At 45.0% G+C, this 18,526-nt stretch overlaps 5 protein-coding genes across 6 annotated transcripts; all 5 read right to left on the reverse strand.

Annotated features, from left to right (window-relative positions):
* Positions 1 to 96: 96 nt before the first annotated feature.
* On the reverse strand, positions 97 to 3,484 carry LOC135676302 (peroxidase P7-like). Of its 2 annotated transcripts, XM_065187329.1 has the most exons (4): positions 3,177 to 3,484; positions 2,906 to 3,097; positions 2,269 to 2,811; positions 97 to 626 (listed from the first exon to the last, which is right to left on the reverse strand). In XM_065187329.1, the coding sequence occupies exons 1-4, from the start codon at positions 3,384 to 3,386 to the stop codon at positions 207 to 209; spliced, it is 1,365 nt and encodes a 454-aa protein (XP_065043401.1). In that variant the 5' UTR covers positions 3,387 to 3,484; the 3' UTR covers positions 97 to 206. The 2 variants fall into 2 exon arrangements, with proteins under 2 accessions (XP_065043401.1, XP_065043400.1); XM_065187328.1 differs by lacking the exons at positions 2,269 to 2,811; positions 2,906 to 3,097; positions 3,177 to 3,484 and adding exons at positions 845 to 1,036; positions 1,105 to 1,379 and having other exon boundaries at positions 97 to 758.
* A 1,844-nt stretch (positions 3,485 to 5,328) lies between these two features.
* On the reverse strand, positions 5,329 to 6,561 carry LOC135677439 (peroxidase 4-like). Its single transcript, XM_065189796.1, has 2 exons — positions 6,514 to 6,561; positions 5,329 to 5,994 (listed from the first exon to the last, which is right to left on the reverse strand). Exons 1-2 carry the CDS (start codon positions 6,559 to 6,561, stop codon positions 5,329 to 5,331), a joined length of 714 nt encoding a protein of 237 aa, XP_065045868.1.
* An 81-nt stretch (positions 6,562 to 6,642) lies between these two features.
* LOC135676303 (peroxidase P7-like) lies at positions 6,643 to 8,838 on the reverse strand. Its single transcript, XM_065187330.1, has 3 exons — positions 8,462 to 8,838; positions 7,498 to 7,689; positions 6,643 to 7,408 (listed from the first exon to the last, which is right to left on the reverse strand). Exons 1-3 carry the CDS (start codon positions 8,669 to 8,671, stop codon positions 6,857 to 6,859), a joined length of 954 nt encoding a protein of 317 aa, XP_065043402.1. The 5' UTR covers positions 8,672 to 8,838; the 3' UTR covers positions 6,643 to 6,856.
* Positions 8,839 to 10,869: 2,031 nt separating this feature from the next.
* LOC103987823 (large ribosomal subunit protein eL34) lies at positions 10,870 to 13,548 on the reverse strand. Its single transcript, XM_009406242.3, has 4 exons — positions 13,391 to 13,548; positions 13,045 to 13,124; positions 11,285 to 11,394; positions 10,870 to 11,196 (listed from the first exon to the last, which is right to left on the reverse strand). Exons 1-4 carry the CDS (start codon positions 13,467 to 13,469, stop codon positions 11,103 to 11,105), a joined length of 363 nt encoding a protein of 120 aa, XP_009404517.1. The 5' UTR covers positions 13,470 to 13,548; the 3' UTR covers positions 10,870 to 11,102.
* Positions 13,549 to 14,124: 576 nt separating this feature from the next.
* Positions 14,125 to 18,078, reverse strand: LOC135676304 (large ribosomal subunit protein eL8y). Its single transcript, XM_065187331.1, has 7 exons — positions 17,967 to 18,078; positions 17,701 to 17,748; positions 17,374 to 17,575; positions 15,087 to 15,256; positions 14,819 to 14,947; positions 14,618 to 14,710; positions 14,125 to 14,538 (listed from the first exon to the last, which is right to left on the reverse strand). Exons 1-7 carry the CDS (start codon positions 17,967 to 17,969, stop codon positions 14,407 to 14,409), a joined length of 777 nt encoding a protein of 258 aa, XP_065043403.1. The 5' UTR covers positions 17,970 to 18,078; the 3' UTR covers positions 14,125 to 14,406.
* Between the last annotated feature and the right edge of the window lie 448 nt (positions 18,079 to 18,526).

An 18,526-nucleotide genomic window follows, 5' to 3' on the forward strand; every position in this document is an offset into this window, starting at 1 on the left:
AAGTTTCCTTGATTCTGAGGATCCGATGATCGAAGTCTTGCAGGCTGATCACAAAGGTTATCGCGGCAGATCGTCCAACCTCAAACAGAGCTTGGATACAGTAAATCTTCACAGCTTTTTATTGCTTTGCTCTGTCAAAGAAACAATAAAAGAACAGTGTAAAAGAATACAGATGAAGCATCTCAGGAATCATCATCATAACGTTGCTAGTTCACGTTCCTGCAGTTCAATCTAATCTCTCCGTTCGTTCCCGTCAGCGGGCTGATGGCTCCCATCTTCACCATCGCCGCCGCAAAATCTCTGGCAAATGCCCTTGCGTTGACACTGTACAGCCTCACCAGGGAGTCCTGGGTTCCATTGTTGAAGAGCTCCTGGTCCGAGTGCAGCAGCCCCTTCTTGGCCACCAGGTTCTGGTAGTACTCGTTGTCGAACCGATTCGGCGTCTGAAGGTCCAGCGGAGCCAAGTTGTCGTCGCCGCCGGCGGAGGGGCAGTTCTGCTGGCTCAGGGCCGCGAAGCTGGGGTCGACGTCGGCGTCGCTGTAGATGTGGGAGCGGAAGGTGGTGCACCGCGCTTGGCCGATGGTGTGGGCGCCGGAGAGGGCGGTCATGTCGCGCGCGCTGAGGCCCTTGGCAGCGAACGAGGAGATGAGGTTCGCGAGGCTCGAGGAGGGTCCCGGGAGGTTGCTGTTGGCGTCGCTTTGGCTCGCCGTCGTTGCGTCGCGACGGCCAAGTTGAACCCTCCATTTTGGTCCACCAAGCTGCCATTAATGGATCAGAGCCATTGCATACGTTAGATAACGAGGATGCAGGGTGTCAAGTTTAGCGTTCAGTCCGTGATGCTCACCAAGGCCACGCCATCGCGAGCGGCGAGCGCGAGGATGTCGGCGCACGACACGGTCGCTTGGCAAGCAGCTTCGACGTTGGATTTGATGGTGTCGATGACCTCGTACCCGCGGGCGGAGTTTCTATTCGGAAAAGCATTCTTCTCGCCGGTGAATGTGGCAGTATCATCCAGAAGTATCGATGCATCGCAGCCCTGTTTCAAGAGAGCAATGTGCGTTAGCTTCAGGAAGCAAAAGTAATCAAGGGACAGCAGTGTCTCACATTCACGAAGCAGTCATGGAAGAAGAGGCGAAGAATGGATGCAGCCATCCGTGGCTCCCTGTTGACGGCCTGCGCCATGGTCGTCCGCACGATGCGGGGTAAGCTTGGACAAGTGCTAGCGTAGAATGCGCGCGACAGTTGCGCCCGGGCTGTGCAGAGCACAAGCGCGGCGGAGAAGAGAGCGAGGATGACCTGTCTCCGAACGAAGGAGGCCATGGACGAATACTGGAGCTAAACCAGAGGAGAGGAAGGGGGGGGAGGACGAGTGGAGATGCTCCGGGGGGACTGTCGATCGATCTATATATACTGCTGCTGCTTAATGAGCATTACCTGGACACGATGGCGTCGCCTTCTTTGACTGTACTGAGACGCGCAAAGCTGCTGCATTGCTTGGCTGGCGACCTCGACAGAAACAAAGGAAAAAGAAATCTATGGATGGAAGGAACGTTGTCGGGTCGACCTCTGCGTACTTTGCGACTCGGCTGGATCGCCATTTTCGTCACCTGCTTCCGACGGGGAACACGTGATGGATGGGGCATGCACCGAAATGGTAGATGGTTTCGCCGTCAAAAAGTCACGATCAAATGAACAGAGATCTCATCGCTCGTCTACGCCAACATGATTCCAGGTTCGACGATGGTGATCCGCGCGGTCCCCGTGCCCCAATCCCTCGATCTCGTCTCGTGCCACCGACCAACACGAAAGTGGCGCTCTCGCTTCACAGGACAGATGACGACAGTGATCTGCCAGCTCATTTCCATGTCTTCTTTGGCAGATTCACGGATGCTTCTGTTGCTTCCAGCAAAGTCCTGTTGACTATTTCTCAAGCAATCGAGATTAATTACTGTTTACTGAGAATCTTAACTATGTTTGGTTATCAATATCAGAGAAATCATGTAAGATCTGATAGAGTATTCGTGACGTTCGGGCTCGAATCAGATTGAGCTATCGGGTCATCACTGACATTTCTCATAGCAGAAATCATCTAAAAAAAGCTCTTTGTCGCAATAATTTCTTGATATTATTACCTTGATTTGGAATACAAATAAATGGAATGAAGAAAGCAAATCCCCCCTGTTAATTTACCAGGGTAAATGAAAGGAATAATAACACACGATGTACGAATTGTTGGTCGACGGACGAATCACTCGCAGATCAGTTCGCCTTCCTGCAGTTCAATCTGATCTCTCCCCTGTTTCCAGTCAGCGGGCTGATGGCTCCCATTTTCACCATGGCCGCCGCAAAATCCCTTGAGAACGCCGCATTGTTGACGCTGTATTGCCTCACCAGCGAGTCCTGAGAGCCGCCGTTGAACAGCTCCTGGTCCGAGTGGAGCAGTCCCTTCTTGGCCACCAGGTCCCGGTAGTAGCCGTTGTCGAACCGGTTCGGTGTCTCCAGGTCGAGCGGCGCCAGGTTGCCGTCGCCGCCAGAGGATGGGCAGTTCCGTTTGCGGAGCGCAGCGAAGCTCGAGTTGACGTTGGCGTCGTTGTAGATGTGGGAGCGGAAGTTTCCGCACTGCGCTTGGCCGATGGTGTGGGCACCGGAGAGGGCGGTCATGTCGCGTGCGTTGAGGCCCTTGGCAGCGAACGAAGATATGAGAGTGGAGAGGCCGGAGGAGGGCCCGGGGAGGTTGCTGTTAGCGTCGCTTTGGCTTGCGGTCCTGGCATCGCGACGGCCCAGCTGAACCGCCCATGTCGGTCCACCAAGCTGCAGTTGAACAAGACGACGTTAAACTTCGTCGTTCTTGAGCGGAAACTAAAGAGGCGTGCGGTAACCGAGGTTCGCGAACAGTGACGCTTACCAAGGCCACGCCATCGCGTGCTGCCAGCGCGAGGACGTCGGCGCACGATACCGTTGCTCGGCAGGCAGCTTCGACGTTGGATTTGATGGCGTCGATAACCTCGTAGCCGCGGGCGGAGTTCCTATTGGGGGAGGCATTCTTCTCGCCGGTGAATGCGGCAGTATCATCCAGAAGTATCGACGCATCGCAGCCCTGCAACCCAGATCAAAGACTGTCAGTTCCGATGGCCCACAGGGTACAAAAGAATACCATAGGCGTTCCAGCATCGCACATTAACGAAACAGTCGTGGAAGAAAAGCCGGAGGATGGAGGCAGCCATGCGTGGCTCCTTGTTGACGGCCTGCGCCATGGTGGAGCGCACGATCTGCTGTAGGTTGGGGCATGTGCCAGCATAGAATGTAGGAGACAACTGCCCATGGACATCGCAGACAAACATTGAGAGCAGAGAGAGCGCGACTAATGTCTGCATGAAAGACGCCATGGCTGCCCAAACGATCAATGTACGTATGTCTCTCAGAAACAGAGAAGAGAGAGATGGCTAGATCTTCCTACTGCTGTTGTGCTAGTAGTAGCTTTTGGGTGAGGGATGAGAAGAGTGGCTTGGGGTGAACTGGCATACATATACACTGCTCCGAATGGAGATGGGCGTGGCGATCTTTGACTGGTCAAACTTTGCACCTCAAAATCATTTAATAGGAAGATACACATGTATTTTGACCATGTGAGCTTGGTCGACCATTTTGGTTAGGTGCACCGTTCATGTGAGGGATAGAGATGCTGCAGCCGTTTAATAATCGAAATCAATGGTGATGGACAAACTTAGATTGTCGTTGCTTTGAAATCATCATTAATTTATATCAGCATGGAGGTGAGACTCCGTCAATTGTGTCAGGAGATGGAGGATTTGGATCGTTTCGAATTGATTCTAACGTAATTGTGTCAGGATTAGCACGGGTCTCAGTAGTCCTAAACCCGGTTCGACGAACAACGGTTCTACTTTTATCGAATTTGAAGTCCGAACCACATTGATTGATTATAAACGCCATCACTCTTCCTTTATTATTATGTTATTGAAGGAGACAGATTGTATTGATGAACTGATCCATCGTAGTTGATTGATGAGTCAGCATGGCTTGATCGATAGGATGATATTGGGGGCCTTTAGTCGGTTGAATTAGATGCCAGAGTTAGTTGAGCCTCCAGTCGATGTGTTAGCATCGTAATATTGATCGATATCTTTTCGTCAAGATGCTGATTGGCGCGTCAGGAGGAAGGACACCTCTATCAATCAGGATGGCCTCGTCTCGGACGTTGTCGCTTTCCAAGGCCTTACCGGGTGGTTATCGACTGTGGCCCCTCGACAAGTAAGTCAGTGTGGGGTTCTACTTTCTGCCTCATTTTTTTTTCTTTTTTTTTTTCTGGCCGGATATTGACCTTGGGCTTTTATACTATTGTACGAGGGTCGATTGTACGCGGGTTTAACATGATGGTCGATCCTCGAGGCATTAGATTATACCTTTATGCGGCGACCATCCCGGGACGTGCGGAACGATGCCATGCGACGTCGTCCGGGGCTTATCGAGACGGGACATATCGAGTGACGTCTTAATACGGTTGCGAGCTCGGTGCAAGGGGTGCTTCTCTTGCTGACTTAGACGTAGCGTAACGTGACATCGATTGTGACGAGGCTCGGGATCGAAGTATACTTATTAGATTCGTCACATTTGATCGTTTTAATGATTTTTTTTTTTTTTTTGGGATCGGTTCAGTATCGAACCGAAACAAATGATTTTGGTTCGGTTTTATTTTTAAATTTCAAGAACCGAAATCAAAATTCGATTCCAATTTACTTTATAATCACTTAAACCATTATTCTAATTCGGTTTTGATTCTTAATCAATTAAAACGGAACTGCGGTCGGAGCTACGAGTTGTCCTGTATGCAATATTTGAATAGATATCCTCCTAGACTGCATACCACGTCTAACCCACGAGTTAATAATGTGAGCCGTACCCCCCCCACGAGTTTCGAAGTACTTTCTTGTACGGCCCGGAAATAAAATAAACTAATAATTCAACTAAAGTGGGCGTGAAAATAGCTTTCTAATGTACTGTTTTCTCCGGTGATCTCAGGAAGGTTCTTTGAAATTTGCAACTACTGTTTTCTCGGATTCGTGTGTTTAGGAATTGGTTTCATTTTCTCGATAGTTGAATAGTTCATGAAATGTTATAATTAGTTATATTTTTTTTAAATGGTAATTTTTTGAAGAAAAAAAAATGTCTTTGATAAATTTTCATAGAGCATCCCTAACCACGATAAAAGATCATTCAAGTTCCGATCGACGTACGAATCACCATCATATGATCACATATCTTTCCAGTTCACCTGTCTGCAATTCGATCTGATCTCTCCCCTGCTTCCAGTCAACGGGCTGATGGCTCACATCTTCGCCATAGCCGCCGCAAAATGTCTTGCCAACGCCGCACTGTCGACGCTGTATCGCCTAACCAGCGAGTCCTGAGAGCCGCCGTCGAACAGCTCCTGGTCCGAGTAGAGCAGTCCCTTCTTGGCCACCAGGTCCCGGTAGCACCCGTCGTCGAACACGTTCGCGGTGGGTCAAGGTCGAGCGGCGCCAGGTTGCTGTCGCCGCCTGTGGGCGGGCAGTTCCGTTTACGCAGGCCAGCGAAGGTTGAGTTGACGTTGGCGTCGTCGTAGATGTGGGAGCGGAAGGTGCCGCACTGCGCTTGCCCGATGGTGTGGGCACCGGAGAGGGCGGTCATGTCGCGTGCGCTGAGCCCCTCGGCAGCGAAGGAAAGAGATGAGGTCAGATAGACCGGAGGGGGCCCGGGGACGTTGCTGCGGCGGCCCAGTCGAACCTTCCATTTCGGTCCGCCCATGAAGCATCGGCACTTTGTGCTGGAAAGAGAGTCAGGACGTGGAATGCGTGCGGCGAGCGCAAGGATGTCAGCGCATGCTACAGTCTCTGGGCAAGCCGCTTCGACGTTGGACTTGATGGCATCGACGGCCTCGTTGCCACGGACGGAGCTCCTATTGGGGGAAGCATTCTTCTCTGCAGATGCATCGCAGCCCTGTCAACGAAAGCAAAAAGGCTTGTTAGAAGAAGTCTCTCATAAGAAGAAGAAAGAAAAAACAAAAAAGGGAAAGAGGACAAAAAGAGGATATATAAAAAATATATTTATATTTGTTTAGGATAATTTTGAGATATTAATTTGTTTTAAAATGAAGTTGTAAATAATAATCTTCAAATTTAATAACTTTTTTTGGGGGCTATATAATTCTCTCTTTCTTGAACTCAATCGTGGATGCTTCTGATTCGCTTTTCTCTTGATGACGGGTCCAATTGAGAATTCACTTCTTTGTGGTGGAAAGGTGGTAATCTACACAAATTCAAGATGATTCCTTGAGTTTACAGTTTACAGGTCGAATTGGGTCATGTAATTAGACTCGTTATGATCGATCCATCAAAATCACACACTCGTTCGACATGATTTCTCCGTTGATCGAATGATACAGCACTTGCAATAATCCCTTCCAACTTCCGTCACCCTCTCCAAAGGAACGCATCGCGATGGTGCCATGCCATTTACCTTTCCCTTCGATTCCATTTGTCCTTCACTGGGATGTGGGCGCCCCATTGTTTCCTTGGTGTCCAAGGAAAGCATCTTCCGGTGAGCCACCGACACAAAACATCTGAGATGAATCCTCTCACATCAGTCTTTCCTCTCGGTCCATTCACTTGTTCCGAGCAATGTTATTTCACCGGAGCAATAATATGACCAGACTCATAGTCTTAACCACATATGCGATGACAGTGAGGTGAAGAAGCAATTAAATTTGGCTACCAAACGAGTAATCTTCGCAAGTTCTTCTGCGTACGTACGTGCATGTATACGTATTCCTTCTTGCAGTAAAGAATTGGTTGGATGGTCATCAGTTAGCCCTCCGGCAATCCAATCTGATCTCCCCATCGGACCCCGTCAAGAGGCTAATGTTGCCCATCTTCACCATGGCCGCCGTGAAGTCCCTGTTGAAGGCGCTGCCGCTGGAGCTGTACAGACGCACCAGGTCATCCGCCGGCCCGTTGTTGAACAGCTCCTGGTCGGAGTGCAGCAGGCTCCGTCGGACCATCAGGTCCCGGTAGTAGCTGACGTCGAAGCGGTTGGGGCTCGTGGAGTCGAGCGGGACCAGGTTGGAGTCCCCGCCGGTGGCCGGGCAGATCCGCCTCCTGAACATGGCGAACGCCGGGTCGACGTTGGCGTCGCTGTAGACGTGGGGTCGGAAGCTGCTGCACCTCGCCGCGCCGACGGTGTGCGCGCCGGAGAGCGCCGTCAGGTCCCGCAGGTCGAGCCCCTTGGCGGCGAACTTGGTGACGAGGCTGCTGATGTTGTCGGAGGCCGGCGGGAGGTTGGCGTTGGCGGCGTCTACGCTCGCGGTCCTGGCGTCGCGGCGGCCCAGCAGCACCGTCCATGACGGTCCCCCGAGCTGCACGGCGTCCCGGGCACGCATGCGTCAGTTTGACGTCACCGACCACACTAATCTTCCTACCAAAGCATGGGTTCGGCGGCGCTCACCAGGCTCACCGAGTCGCGCGCGGCGAGGGCGACGATGTCGGCGCAGGACACCGTGGCCCGGCACGACGCCTCCACGCGTGACTTGATGGCGTCGATGATCTCGTAGCCGCGGAGGGAGTTCATATTCCCCATCGCGTTCTTCTCGCCCCTCATCGTCGGTGTGTCATCCAGGAGGACGGACGCGTCGCAGCCCTGTGGGTGCGCAAACCATCTGCTCCACTTAGCACACTCCCAAGAAACAACAACGCTTTACTTGCAGACGTATCAGCTACGGTCTGAATTGATGGTAGTCAATCGTGGTCCGCTACGGACAACCTCGATGGTAAATGGAATTGGAGCATCCCAAGTAACCAGTTTCAATCAGGCTACATGTCAGGACACAGCTACATTGCTACAGAGGGTCAAATTTACACGGTGGAGAAGCATTGCAAGAATTAACATATGGTCCCATGGATTCTCCATCATGCGATGACATGTTATCATCATTCAACCCACAATAGCATATCCGCCAATTAAGACGAAGCTTAATGCTACGAAAAGCTCCTTCTCGTGGTGTTCATGAAGGAATCTACTCAAAAGCGAAAAGCAAGTTTAGTTCATGTTCTGGAGAATTTCACTACGAGGAAATGCATGTAAAAGGTAGATAGTCTTTCACGTGCATGGGAAAGTTTGCTGTGGGTGCACACACACACACACACACACAGTTGTCTTTGAAGCTATGTGACGGTCGCTTAAGCTCATCGAAGCCGTGTCATCATCGACCAACTATATGGCAGGTGGAGGTGCTTGATGCATGTGAAAAGTAATTTCCTTTTCCCTTTTCCTTTCGAGGGAATGCGAGGTGTAATTCGATTGTCCTCGCCGGAGGACAATCGCAGTTCTCCGACGGATCGACGGAGCAAATTGGTACCCGTAAAACAAGAAAGGCTATTAGGGAGAGGAAGAGACGGTGCGGATAACGTACGTTGACGAAGCAGTCATGGAAGAAGAGGCGAATGACGGAAGCGCCCATCCGGGGATCCTGGCCGACGACCTGCGCCATGACCGACCGCACGACGCTCTGCAGGTCGGGGCACGTCACGGCGTAGAACGCCGGCGACAGCTGAGCGTGGGCGGCGCTCGCCAGCAGAGAGAGGATGGCCACCGCGAGAAGGCCATTAGAGAAGGAAGCCATGATAGGAGGAGAAAGGAGGAGGTGGAAGCCACCGGTACGCCGCCTGTTAAATATATAGAAAGAGAGACCACACTGGTAGAGCTGCTGCTGCTTCTGCTGCTGCTGCAGCTGCTAATCTTGGGATGTAACGTGATGGGGAGCGGACAGCTTCGGATCCTATACCGTCACATGGATCGCTCAATTCTCAGTATGTGGGCGTGATAAGAAAGGGTTTGTGCGTGTTATACAGCTAGCTAAACACTGGAGGCAAGATTCCTGGGGATGTGACAATTGTGCGTCTCTATCCTCTTATCGTGTCCGTTGGACAACAGTGGGGGAGTGCGGGAATGTTATCTTTGCCACTTTGCTTGAGCTGCTGATGCAAACAGGACCACCAGCACAGTGCAACAAGTGATCCCACAGAACCGATCCATAGGTGATGAGATGAGGGCTTAAACTATGCCTCCTTTTTAAGACGATGATGATGAATTGGGTCACAGACGTAACATGGCATGAGCGACGTGCGGTTCGCAGATACCTCTACGGGAGCCGCTGATTAGTGTAGTTTGTTGGGAGATTGACGTTGATGGGACGTAAATGTGTGTTCGATCGTGATTCGTTGCATAAAGAGGATGGAGTACAATGTGAGCTTTAAATAGCAGTGGGATCGTTATTACTTTCAACCGTGTTAGGTGGGACGGAGTTGTCAACACAGCTATTGTTTCTTATATCCATTTTTCTACAAAATTAATTACGCGCCCGCCAAAAAATAGTGAGCGTTGAGCGGGCAGAAAAGCCGAAAGCGTCCCATCCTGCAATCCACTAGGAGGGCTGGATCTTAGTTCCTTCTATAATACTAAGCCTACGTGTAGCCAAATTATGACTCACATTTGGAACTTAGTTAATTCTATACTAAGCTTATGACACCATTATGAAGATATTAAAAAATATTTATTATTTATATACTTGATTATTCTATAATTGACCCGACCATAGTTACAGAATGAATGAATGCTATAAGTCACTCAATCTCACTCAAAAAAGATGATAATCGAAGAATTATCTTTATCGAGACTGGATAATTGAGAACCCTTCTTACTTTGAAAGATCTCGATCTAAGTTACCCAACAAGCTTACTCAATGACAGCTTTCCGTCCTCTTCTCTTCTTCTTCTTTGCATGTGCACATGAGACAAACATTAAGCTTGGCGTACACACAACACATCATGTATCACTTCTTAGACTTAACAGTTTCAACGTCTTACCAGAGTTCAATTTGTGGGCTAATTGTCTTCTACATATTCTCGTTTAAACACACATTAGAGACTTATTTTGTCAAACTAACCGTTAGAAAACAAATTGTCAAACTAGCCGTTTGAAATCAAAATAATCACTTTAACATACATCAGCATCACAATTCAACATAAAAATTTAATATAATCTGATATGAGTTGAGAGTATTCCCTTTAATTCACCTTAATTCATCTCATATGAGTTTTTACTATGCAACATATACCTCTAAAGCATTGAATAAATATTTAAAAAAATTAATAATAATAAGACAAAACAAGTTTGAATGCTTTGCACCTCGTCCTTCATTCCACATGCAGCCACCCACTTCAATGATGTAGCTACAGGCACTCCTAATGATTGCAGATTCTCAGCACTACCCACAGAAATATGAACCTGTTTGATTACTACTACTGAACAAATCAATGATAAATCTCTATCATGAACATTCAGAGCATAGAGATTGTTCATGAGATGCTCTTCTTTCCTTAATACTTCTCGATCATGATTGGAAAGTTAATCCCATCTTCTTTATAGAATAAGATATACATCTTATAAGATTATCATTTAATGGGACTAACAAAGTTGATGCCAACATTCTGAACAAGATTTCGATTAAATTCTATCATTAATACTACAAACCTCAATCATCAAAAGCAATTAGATATGTTTTGGCCGGTCAAAAAAAATATTAACATGCTCTAAATTATTGATCATATTATGCACATCAAATAACTTAAGATAACATGTAGGTAAGTCATATCACTAGTTTCTATCTATAACTGTCGTAATTGAAATTTGACAAAGTTAACAATCATCAATCCAATTAAAACTTTAACATCAAAAGTTGGCTCATCAACGAAATAAAATAAAGCAAGCGGCAGAATCTTGTATACGTATGCAGGCCTAACTTAATAAAGCAAAGAGAAGGAATCAAAAGCACATAAAGCATTTTTGGACTAACAATTCAAGAAAGTTAATTAGTTCAAACATAAAGTACAACCATAATAAAGCAAACATGAGAACAGATCATCCCAAAAAAATTCTAATGAACAGATCAATAATAGCACTATAGGATAGCACCCTCACCAAACTTTGTGTCAAACAAAAATCTTCTAGATAAATCAATAACTCAAAAAAGTATTTGGCGTTTCTTTCATGCCTTAGCTCTTTGAGGCTTGCTTCTCTTTGGCCTTCTGGATCTTCAAAACCTTCTTGACAATCTTCTGCTCTTCGACCAAAAAGGCCCGGATAATCCTAAGAAGCCAACAAAGAGACGAGTCACACGAGAAAAACAAGCAACCAGATTCAACCAAGAGGCTTGGCTTAAGCAGCAATCACCAACCTTTCCCTGACTGCGCTTCCAGATAAGACCCCACCATAAGCCCGGTTCACAGTCCTCCGGTTTCTGGACAACCTAGACCTCTTGTACTCGGTAGGTCTTAGGTGAGGAATCTGAAAGTATGAAACAAACAGCATCATATAATCTCACTAGCAAAAAGAACTTTGATAAGTAGTAGAAATGTTAACACTTTGAATATGTCATATCCAGAGTATTTCATGCTGTCATTTACACATGGTAGGACATTAAACAGAATGAGCATTATACATGATAACCAAAAATACCATACCAAAAGATGCCATAGAGTAGGGGAAAAAGGAAAAAACACCTTAGAAAAGTTCCCTCGACTAGAATAACAAGGGGGTGTTTAGATGCAAAAAAATATTCGAATAGATAAACACAAAATAGTGTCAATTTTCTATATATTACAGACTTCATGGTAAAAAGAAAACTTGGTGTATCAGAAAGAAGATACTATTGGGAACCTGAAAGGTACTATCTGTCTACTTCAAGGGTGGAAAGGTAACAGACGTCATAAGTTTCCTGGAAATTATATTTATAATTTTGATGTTAAAATAACTGCAGGACCATATGTTTCACCATACTGCCCTCATCAGGAAGATGAGTTGAAGGAGGATGGAAAGAGGTGAAGGAAAGGAGGAGGGGTTAGGAAGTAGACGAGGTGGCAGAGGTGGTGGAGAAGAAAGGACCAGGAGGAGGAAAAGAAATAGGAGAGATACTGTACTGGAAGGGAGGTTAGGCCAATGGCAGTCAGCAATGCAAGGCATGAGGCTTGTGATATGCTTGTTAGAGAACTATGTGTGTGTGCATGAGAGAGAGAGAGAGAGAGAGAGAGAGAGAGAGAGAGGGGTGTTTACTAATAAACAAGTTCTAAATAAGAAACCCTAAACCAGACCAGTCAAGGCAAAAAGCTCTGGTCTGTGCCAATTCAACATAGGACCAATAATACCATCTGGAATGTGCCAGTCCAAGTGGAAAATAAAACCAGAAACTCTAAAATTGGTGAATCTACACAACATTCAGACATGAACATAATAATAGATGCCTCAAAAAAAAAATATAGGTGAAAACCAAGGACATTAAACCACAATGTATAAGATACCTAGTCGATAACAAACTTGCAACTCTATAATTCGATGATTCTATCACCACGGGTTGAACCATGGATGCTGAAGACACTAATACATACTTACCTCCTCAACATAAACAAAAGGCTCGTCATAAAGTGGTATTCTGCTTGGGTAACATTCCTAACCTCGAAAATTTGATGTGTCGAAAAACTTTTATCAAACAAAAAAGACATGCTGATCATGTTTCTAAAATGTTAACAATTACCGAAGCATATGCAAACCAGATATGTCTCCTGTTATGCTTATTCTGATATTTTATTCATAGTCTCATTTGGGTTAGCAGAGGCAGAACGATCAAAAGAAGTGAAAGAAAATACACACCACATACAAAGTCCAAGAAATTTCCGAGTCCAACACAAAATTAGAAATATTGTGGGAACACACTTGTTCGTGAAATATACCAAACTATGATTTCCTTGATTTTAAAGACAGAACTGCTCATTTGGTGCATTGCATTGCTACTTCAGGGAAAATTTTCCCGATACTTTGTAATACAATTCTTTGTTAATTTATAATTAGAAATTCAAAAACAAGAATAAGAAAAATCTTATGTGCCTATTCCACTGCCGAATGAAATAATTTTCCGACGACGGATCAGAAGGAATTGCTTACCCCTTGGATTCTCTTGCCAGTCACAGGGCATTTCGGCCCGCTCGCTCTCTTGTTGGTGTACTGGTACACAAGTCTCCCACCTGCATTTCCACATCAAACCCAGTCAAGAAAGAGCCCAAAAGGCACAGTACAAGCGAAAAAAAGCCACCAATCGTAAACAGCAGCGCCTATCATCACGATCAAAGGGAAACAACAGCATACAAAACAAAACAATTTTGCAACCGCCACGAATCCGATCGCAACAAGACCAAGAAAACCTCGTACCAATCTAGCGAGAGCCCAAGGCCAGAAGACGATCATCTAGACCGCAGAACGGATAAAAGAGATGGCAAGATTGGATCATTACCAGGGGTTTTGACGACCCTGGTCTGGTTCGATTTCGTGGCATAGCTGTGCCTCTTCCGGTAGGTTAACCGCTGCACCATCTCGCCTCACGGTCACTCGCCGCCGCGTGTTCTCCGAAGGTGAAGGCGAGCAAAACGCAGAAGAACCCATCACAAATATCGGAGACGCGTATAAAAGGAGGTGCCGCCCTCGAAAACATGACCTAGATCCAATGGTTCGCCTTCATTCGATCTGACGGTCGACATTCTACCAAATAGTGATCGGTCAGCGCGGGGTCAAACATCACGAGCCTCTTCGAATTGAGTCAGTCTCACCGAATCTAAGAATAATGTTGACGAATATGAGTCATTAAGATTTTAGGAGTAAATCACGTGAATAACAGAAAAGAGTGGACCATTTATAATCAACTAATTTCTTCATTTAAATAAGAGTAAAATAATACATATAAAGTTACTGATGTTAATTCGTGGCTTTCTACGTGGAGCCAATAATCTTTGTTGATGAGTTCTGATGTGTGATAATTCTTGCGAGTGACCTTAAAAAGGATGAGAAATGTTGCATGAGTAACCTTCATGTGTAGATTACGATTATTGATGTGTATTCCGATAGAGCTTACATAAGCTCCAGTTTCTGCTTAGTTGCACGTATTATAAGAGAAGTGGAATACCGACACATCACAGACCAAGCATCGGGTTTACTTGCCACATTGAAACTGTTGATAGGCAGAAATATTCCTGACGCAACCAAAACAAGCGGACACAGACGTTTATATAACTTGTAGAACTTCATATCAGAAAGTGCGCAGGAAACAGTAGTAGTACGAGTCTGATAGTTGCAAAGAATTTTGGGTAAGCAAAAAGGGTTTAATGTGAGTTGAATAAAGCTTCAAATAAACAAAAACACTATCCATCATCGGAAAATCTCAGAAAACCTCCAGCAACTCCGGCAACGGAATTTAGGCAAGCATCGTACAAGGTGCCAACTCCGGTAGCGGACCGCCATGAAAGATAAGAAGACCTAGCTCATCCTCTGGGCAGCTTCCTTGGCCAGCAATTTCTCCCTAGCTTTGGCTTTTGCCTGAGACTTGGAACCCATAATTCCACCACCCCACTTCCTTCTAATCTCGTCAAACTTGTCATTGAAGTTAGCCTGAAAGGAGAATAGGCATCATTATATGCAGACTTCTACAAGTGAAATTGCAAATGGAGTCGCATGTTCTGATATTCACCTTAATGGCCTCCAGAATCTTGCTAAATTCCAGTTTGTCCTCATTCTTCACAGTGGTCAGACACAGGACTGATGCGGTTTTCTTATGTACGATCTAGAAGAAATTCAATTTACAAGAAAGAATCTGTGTCAGCACAAAAGAGAGTTTTGCTTCAATTTAAAGTTTTAGCAGAATGTCAATGTAAAAGAAAATTTCACCAACCGCTCCCAAGCGGGCTTTTCCCTTGACGATACAGTAGGGAATCTCCATTTTCCTGCACAAGGCAGGAAGCCATACCACAAGCTCAATTGGGTCCACATCATGAGCAATCACCACCAACTGTGCCTTGTTCTGCAAGCAGGTGCATCAAGATATTAAGATGAGACACTCAACGTTTCCTAATCTCAATTTTGTGAGTGATTTTATTCGTCTAGAGAATTACGTGAAGACTTGATCAGCAAACATGAAGAGGAGACAAAAGAAAGGCAACCTGCTCAATAAGGTAAGTGACATGATTGAGCCCATACTTGACAACAATGGGCTTCTTCACTTCAACTGTCTTCCCTTCAGCCTCAGCTTGTGCCCTCTTCAGAAGCCTTTCCTTCTTTGCAGCTCGGTCTTCAGGCCTGTACTTGAGAAGCATCTTGAAGAGGTTCGTAGCTACAAAAAGATTTTGAAGGCAGTTACCATAAGTAGGATGTCATAGCACAAAGAGGCCAAAAGATGCATCTTATTTTAGAATGAATACTTGTATTGAAACAATCAGATTTGCCTAAAAGGAATGGCAAAAATTCAAAAAACATGCCAAGAGAAGATATATAACAGATTCTCAATCTAAACTTGTAGTACATGGAAAGAAAAAATGCAGCAGTTCAAAGGCAACCCTATTTTTCCCAAGATGACAACCAAAACTTATTCAGATAAAAATGCTTGCTGACATGAAGATAACAAATACCAGGAGACACCAGAAACCTTTTTTTATCTTCTATTACACATATATAAGAAGAAGGATTTGCTGTAGCGATGCATATTGGGCAGTACATACCGGTCTCACAAGATATCGATAAGCGGACCACCCTCTACCGGGCGGTACCGGTCACTTGACCTCATATTAGGTGATACACAGTCTATACCAAGCAGTAACGATCAAAATCCAACCATTACCGACCTGTATCGATCAGTAATGATCGGATTTCAACCATTACCGATCACAAACTGAGATTGCCTTATTTCAAGGATTATAGATGAAATTGCAAATAGTCTCTCTAAAATGACAGATCCAAGAACAATATAATATAACAGGATCGGCATAAATCACTCAGAACTCAAAAGATGTCAAGCCAGGAGCGTTAAAAACTGCTAAAATCAATCACGGTTAGCCCAACATTGACCAAACCGGTTGAAGGCAACCGATCTTTCCAACAGAGCCTTAGCAGAATCTGACTGATCCCCTCGAAATCCACCAATTTAGAATAAAATGCCATGATATAGACATTGATTGGACATAATTTATTCTTATTAGGGCCCATATGGATTATTGAACAGAAATATGTAGCATTATATAACTTACTTTTTAGTTTTCTCTCCTTTCCATGTAGAAAATAATTTCCCTTAATGTCTCTACCAAATTAAAAATAATGGCAGGTGAGCAATGATTTCAAGTGTGTAAATCAACCACTAACTTGCAAAATGTTTAAATATCCTAGTTTAATAATAATGTGTGACATCTATTCACCAACATCTCATATATAAATACAACATAGTTCTTATATCATTAGAGCAGAATTAGATAAACAAACAATTAATTAGACCTAAATTATGTAACCACAATTGTACTTGTTACATCAATTAACTGGAGATCAAATGCTAGTTTCATTCTGCAGAGAAGCCAATCAAATTTAAACAATTCCCAAATAATAAATCATGAAAATTTAGAGGCTTACCTTTTCAAGATGAATGTACTTTCCACCTCAAAACTGTCGTTCCTACCTTTCATATTTACCCAATCCAGTGAGTTAAGAAATGATTTTATTTAACCAATGTGCAAAACAATCATGGCCCTTCTTCTATGGTTGTCCAAATTACTGATTAAAAAACTTTAGAATTTTAAATTTCACATGCTAGCTTCTCAACCTTACAGTTGTGGATCTATTTTCTGCTAAAACACTCGAGCCCAGAAAACAATCCAAGAAATGGATTTGATCCAATTACATTAAGCTGTTAAGAAAGAGGTGCAGAACGGGAGGTAGTCCAACATAGAATGTGTAAAGTTGTTAAAAAATTGTTGCGGGATCCAAAATGTGAGTTGAAATTATGCAACGATTACAAGGATAGTTAAGAGTCAAGACAACATTTTACAAACAGTAACACCATTCCTGAACTAAAAAAAGCTTGATCAGCATATTTACTACCAAGAACATCAAGCTCATAGAAAGTTAAGGATGATGAAATAATACAAAATTAATAATTTCCATAAGTGCATAAACATTTGTACCAATCCGGCACCAAGAAAGCATGTACGTATTACAAACAGCTAAACAAAAACAAGAAGTTATAACTATACCCTGCAAACAAATTATCTGATTGAATGTCAGTTCCTATAGTAGTGGTCACCAAAAAACACATAATTAAGTATCAAACTATAATAACAAACAAAATGTAAGCATAATTCGTTTTTATCTCAAACTTATGATGTCAAAAATTATTTTCGTTAGCGTGATTCAACCAACCAAAATAAAACAGATAAAGAGGAAGAAGAATAGAGATTTTTCAATCACCAAGGTTCTTGTCCAAAGTCCGAGTGAACTGATTCAACGCCGGGGGAACCTTCAACCGCTGCTTCAATATCCTCTTTTGCCTCTGAATCCGGACAACCTTTGGCCATTTCACGAACCGATGCAGATCCTTCTTCGGCGGCAATGCCCCTCCGATTCCAAACTGCTTCGGGCGCTTCTCAAACAATGGGTTCACGACCTTCTCCTGAGAACCAAACACCAGCAATCAGCGACAGAAAACAATTATTCAACGAAAGCGTAAACCAAGAAACAAAATCCAAAATTCGCTACGCATCTACAAATAGAAAAACAAGAAGAAAGACAGATTACCGGTTTCTTCTTTGCCGGAACGGCTGCCTTCCCACCTCTTTTTGGGGCCTGGAGGACGAAAATTCGGCATAAATAAGTAATATTTAGTACGAAAATTCGTAATCAAATGGCTAATAAATAAGTAAGATTGAAAAAAACATCCAAGCGTCAAGAGCGCCCACTTCTTGATCCAATCCCGCGAGACTACGAACTATTTGCAGGTATAGATAGCTAGATAGGTCGAATTCTTGGAGGTAAAATGTGGGAAGAGAGGGATTTTAGCGTACCATTTCGTCTCTCCCGAATTAGGGTCTGGAATCGGACGACGGCGGGCAAACACCGAAGCGGCGTGGGCCGGCTCTTGAAAAGGGGCATTTATATACGACGGCCCCCAGTTTAGACACTGTAGGGTTTTATAGCACGTGCCTGACGCGTGCCGTTCACAGCATTATTTGATTCATTATTCTCTATATTAGTATAAGCATCTAATTCCGTATAGTAATATTAGAGAATAATGAATCAAATAATGCCGTGAACGTCGGAGGGACGACTGAGAGAAATTTCGAGACTCCATCTAATTCCGTGTCGAGAGATCGTCTCGAGTATGCGGTCCCTCCGCTGTCGACGTTTCTGTCGCCGTAGATGCGGGGGTCGGCAGCTGGTGCAGCGTGCTTGGCCTACGGTGTGTGCGCCGGAGAGCGAGATCACGTCCCAGGGAGCGAGTCCCTTGGAGGCGAACGAGCAGACGAGGCCGGATAAGCTCGCGCTGGGCGGCGGAAGGTTCGCCGTGGCGGAGGCCTGGCTTGTCGTCCTCCCGCCCCTGCGGCCTAGAAATACCGCCCAATAC

The sequence above is a fragment of the Musa acuminata genome, chromosome BXJ1-6, assembly GCF_036884655.1.
Source record: "Musa acuminata AAA Group cultivar baxijiao chromosome BXJ1-6, Cavendish_Baxijiao_AAA, whole genome shotgun sequence".
NCBI classification, from domain to species: Eukaryota; Viridiplantae; Streptophyta; class Magnoliopsida; order Zingiberales; family Musaceae; genus Musa; species Musa acuminata.

Excerpts from the sequence above, each read along its gene's own strand:
- LOC135676302 (XM_065187329.1), bottom strand. The coding sequence starts at position 3,386 with ATGGCGTCTTTCATGCAGACATTAGTCGCGCTCTCTCTGCTCTCAATG. Across the intron at positions 2,812-2,905 it reads CACGCGATGGCGTGGCCTTG|CTTGGTGGACCGACATGGGC; the intron begins GTAAGCGTCACT and ends GTTCAACTGCAG. Across the intron at positions 627-2,268 it reads TCAGATTGAACTGCAGGAAG|GGCCTCAGCGCGCGCGACAT; the intron begins GCGAACTGATCT and ends TTCGCTGCCAAG.
- LOC135677439 (XM_065189796.1), bottom strand. The coding sequence starts at position 6,561 with ATGGGGCGCCCACATCCCAGTGAAGGACAAATGGAATCGAAGGGAAAG. Across the intron at positions 5,995-6,513 it reads AAATGGAATCGAAGGGAAAG|GGCTGCGATGCATCTGCAGA; the intron begins GTAAATGGCATG and ends TTTCGTTGACAG.
- LOC135676303 (XM_065187330.1), bottom strand. The coding sequence starts at position 8,671 with ATGGCTTCCTTCTCTAATGGCCTTCTCGCGGTGGCCATCCTCTCTCTG. Across the intron at positions 7,690-8,461 it reads TCCATGACTGCTTCGTCAAC|GGCTGCGACGCGTCCGTCCT; the intron begins GTACGTTATCCG and ends GCGCACCCACAG. Across the intron at positions 7,409-7,497 it reads CGCGCGACTCGGTGAGCCTG|CTCGGGGGACCGTCATGGAC; the intron begins GTGAGCGCCGCC and ends GACGCCGTGCAG.
- LOC103987823 (XM_009406242.3), bottom strand. The coding sequence starts at position 13,469 with ATGGTGCAGCGGTTAACCTACCGGAAGAGGCACAGCTATGCCACGAAA. Across the intron at positions 13,125-13,390 it reads CAGGGTCGTCAAAACCCCTG|GTGGGAGACTTGTGTACCAG; the intron begins GTAATGATCCAA and ends GTGGAAATGCAG. Across the intron at positions 11,395-13,044 it reads CTGGCAAGAGAATCCAAGGG|ATTCCTCACCTAAGACCTAC; the intron begins GTAAGCAATTCC and ends TCATACTTTCAG.
- LOC135676304 (XM_065187331.1), bottom strand. Across the intron at positions 17,576-17,700 it reads TTCCGGCAAAGAAGAAACCG|GAGAAGGTCGTGAACCCATT; the intron begins GTAATCTGTCTT and ends TTTGGTTCTCAG. Across the intron at positions 15,257-17,373 it reads GACTTTGGACAAGAACCTTG|CTACGAACCTCTTCAAGATG; the intron begins GTGATTGAAAAA and ends ATCTTTTTGTAG.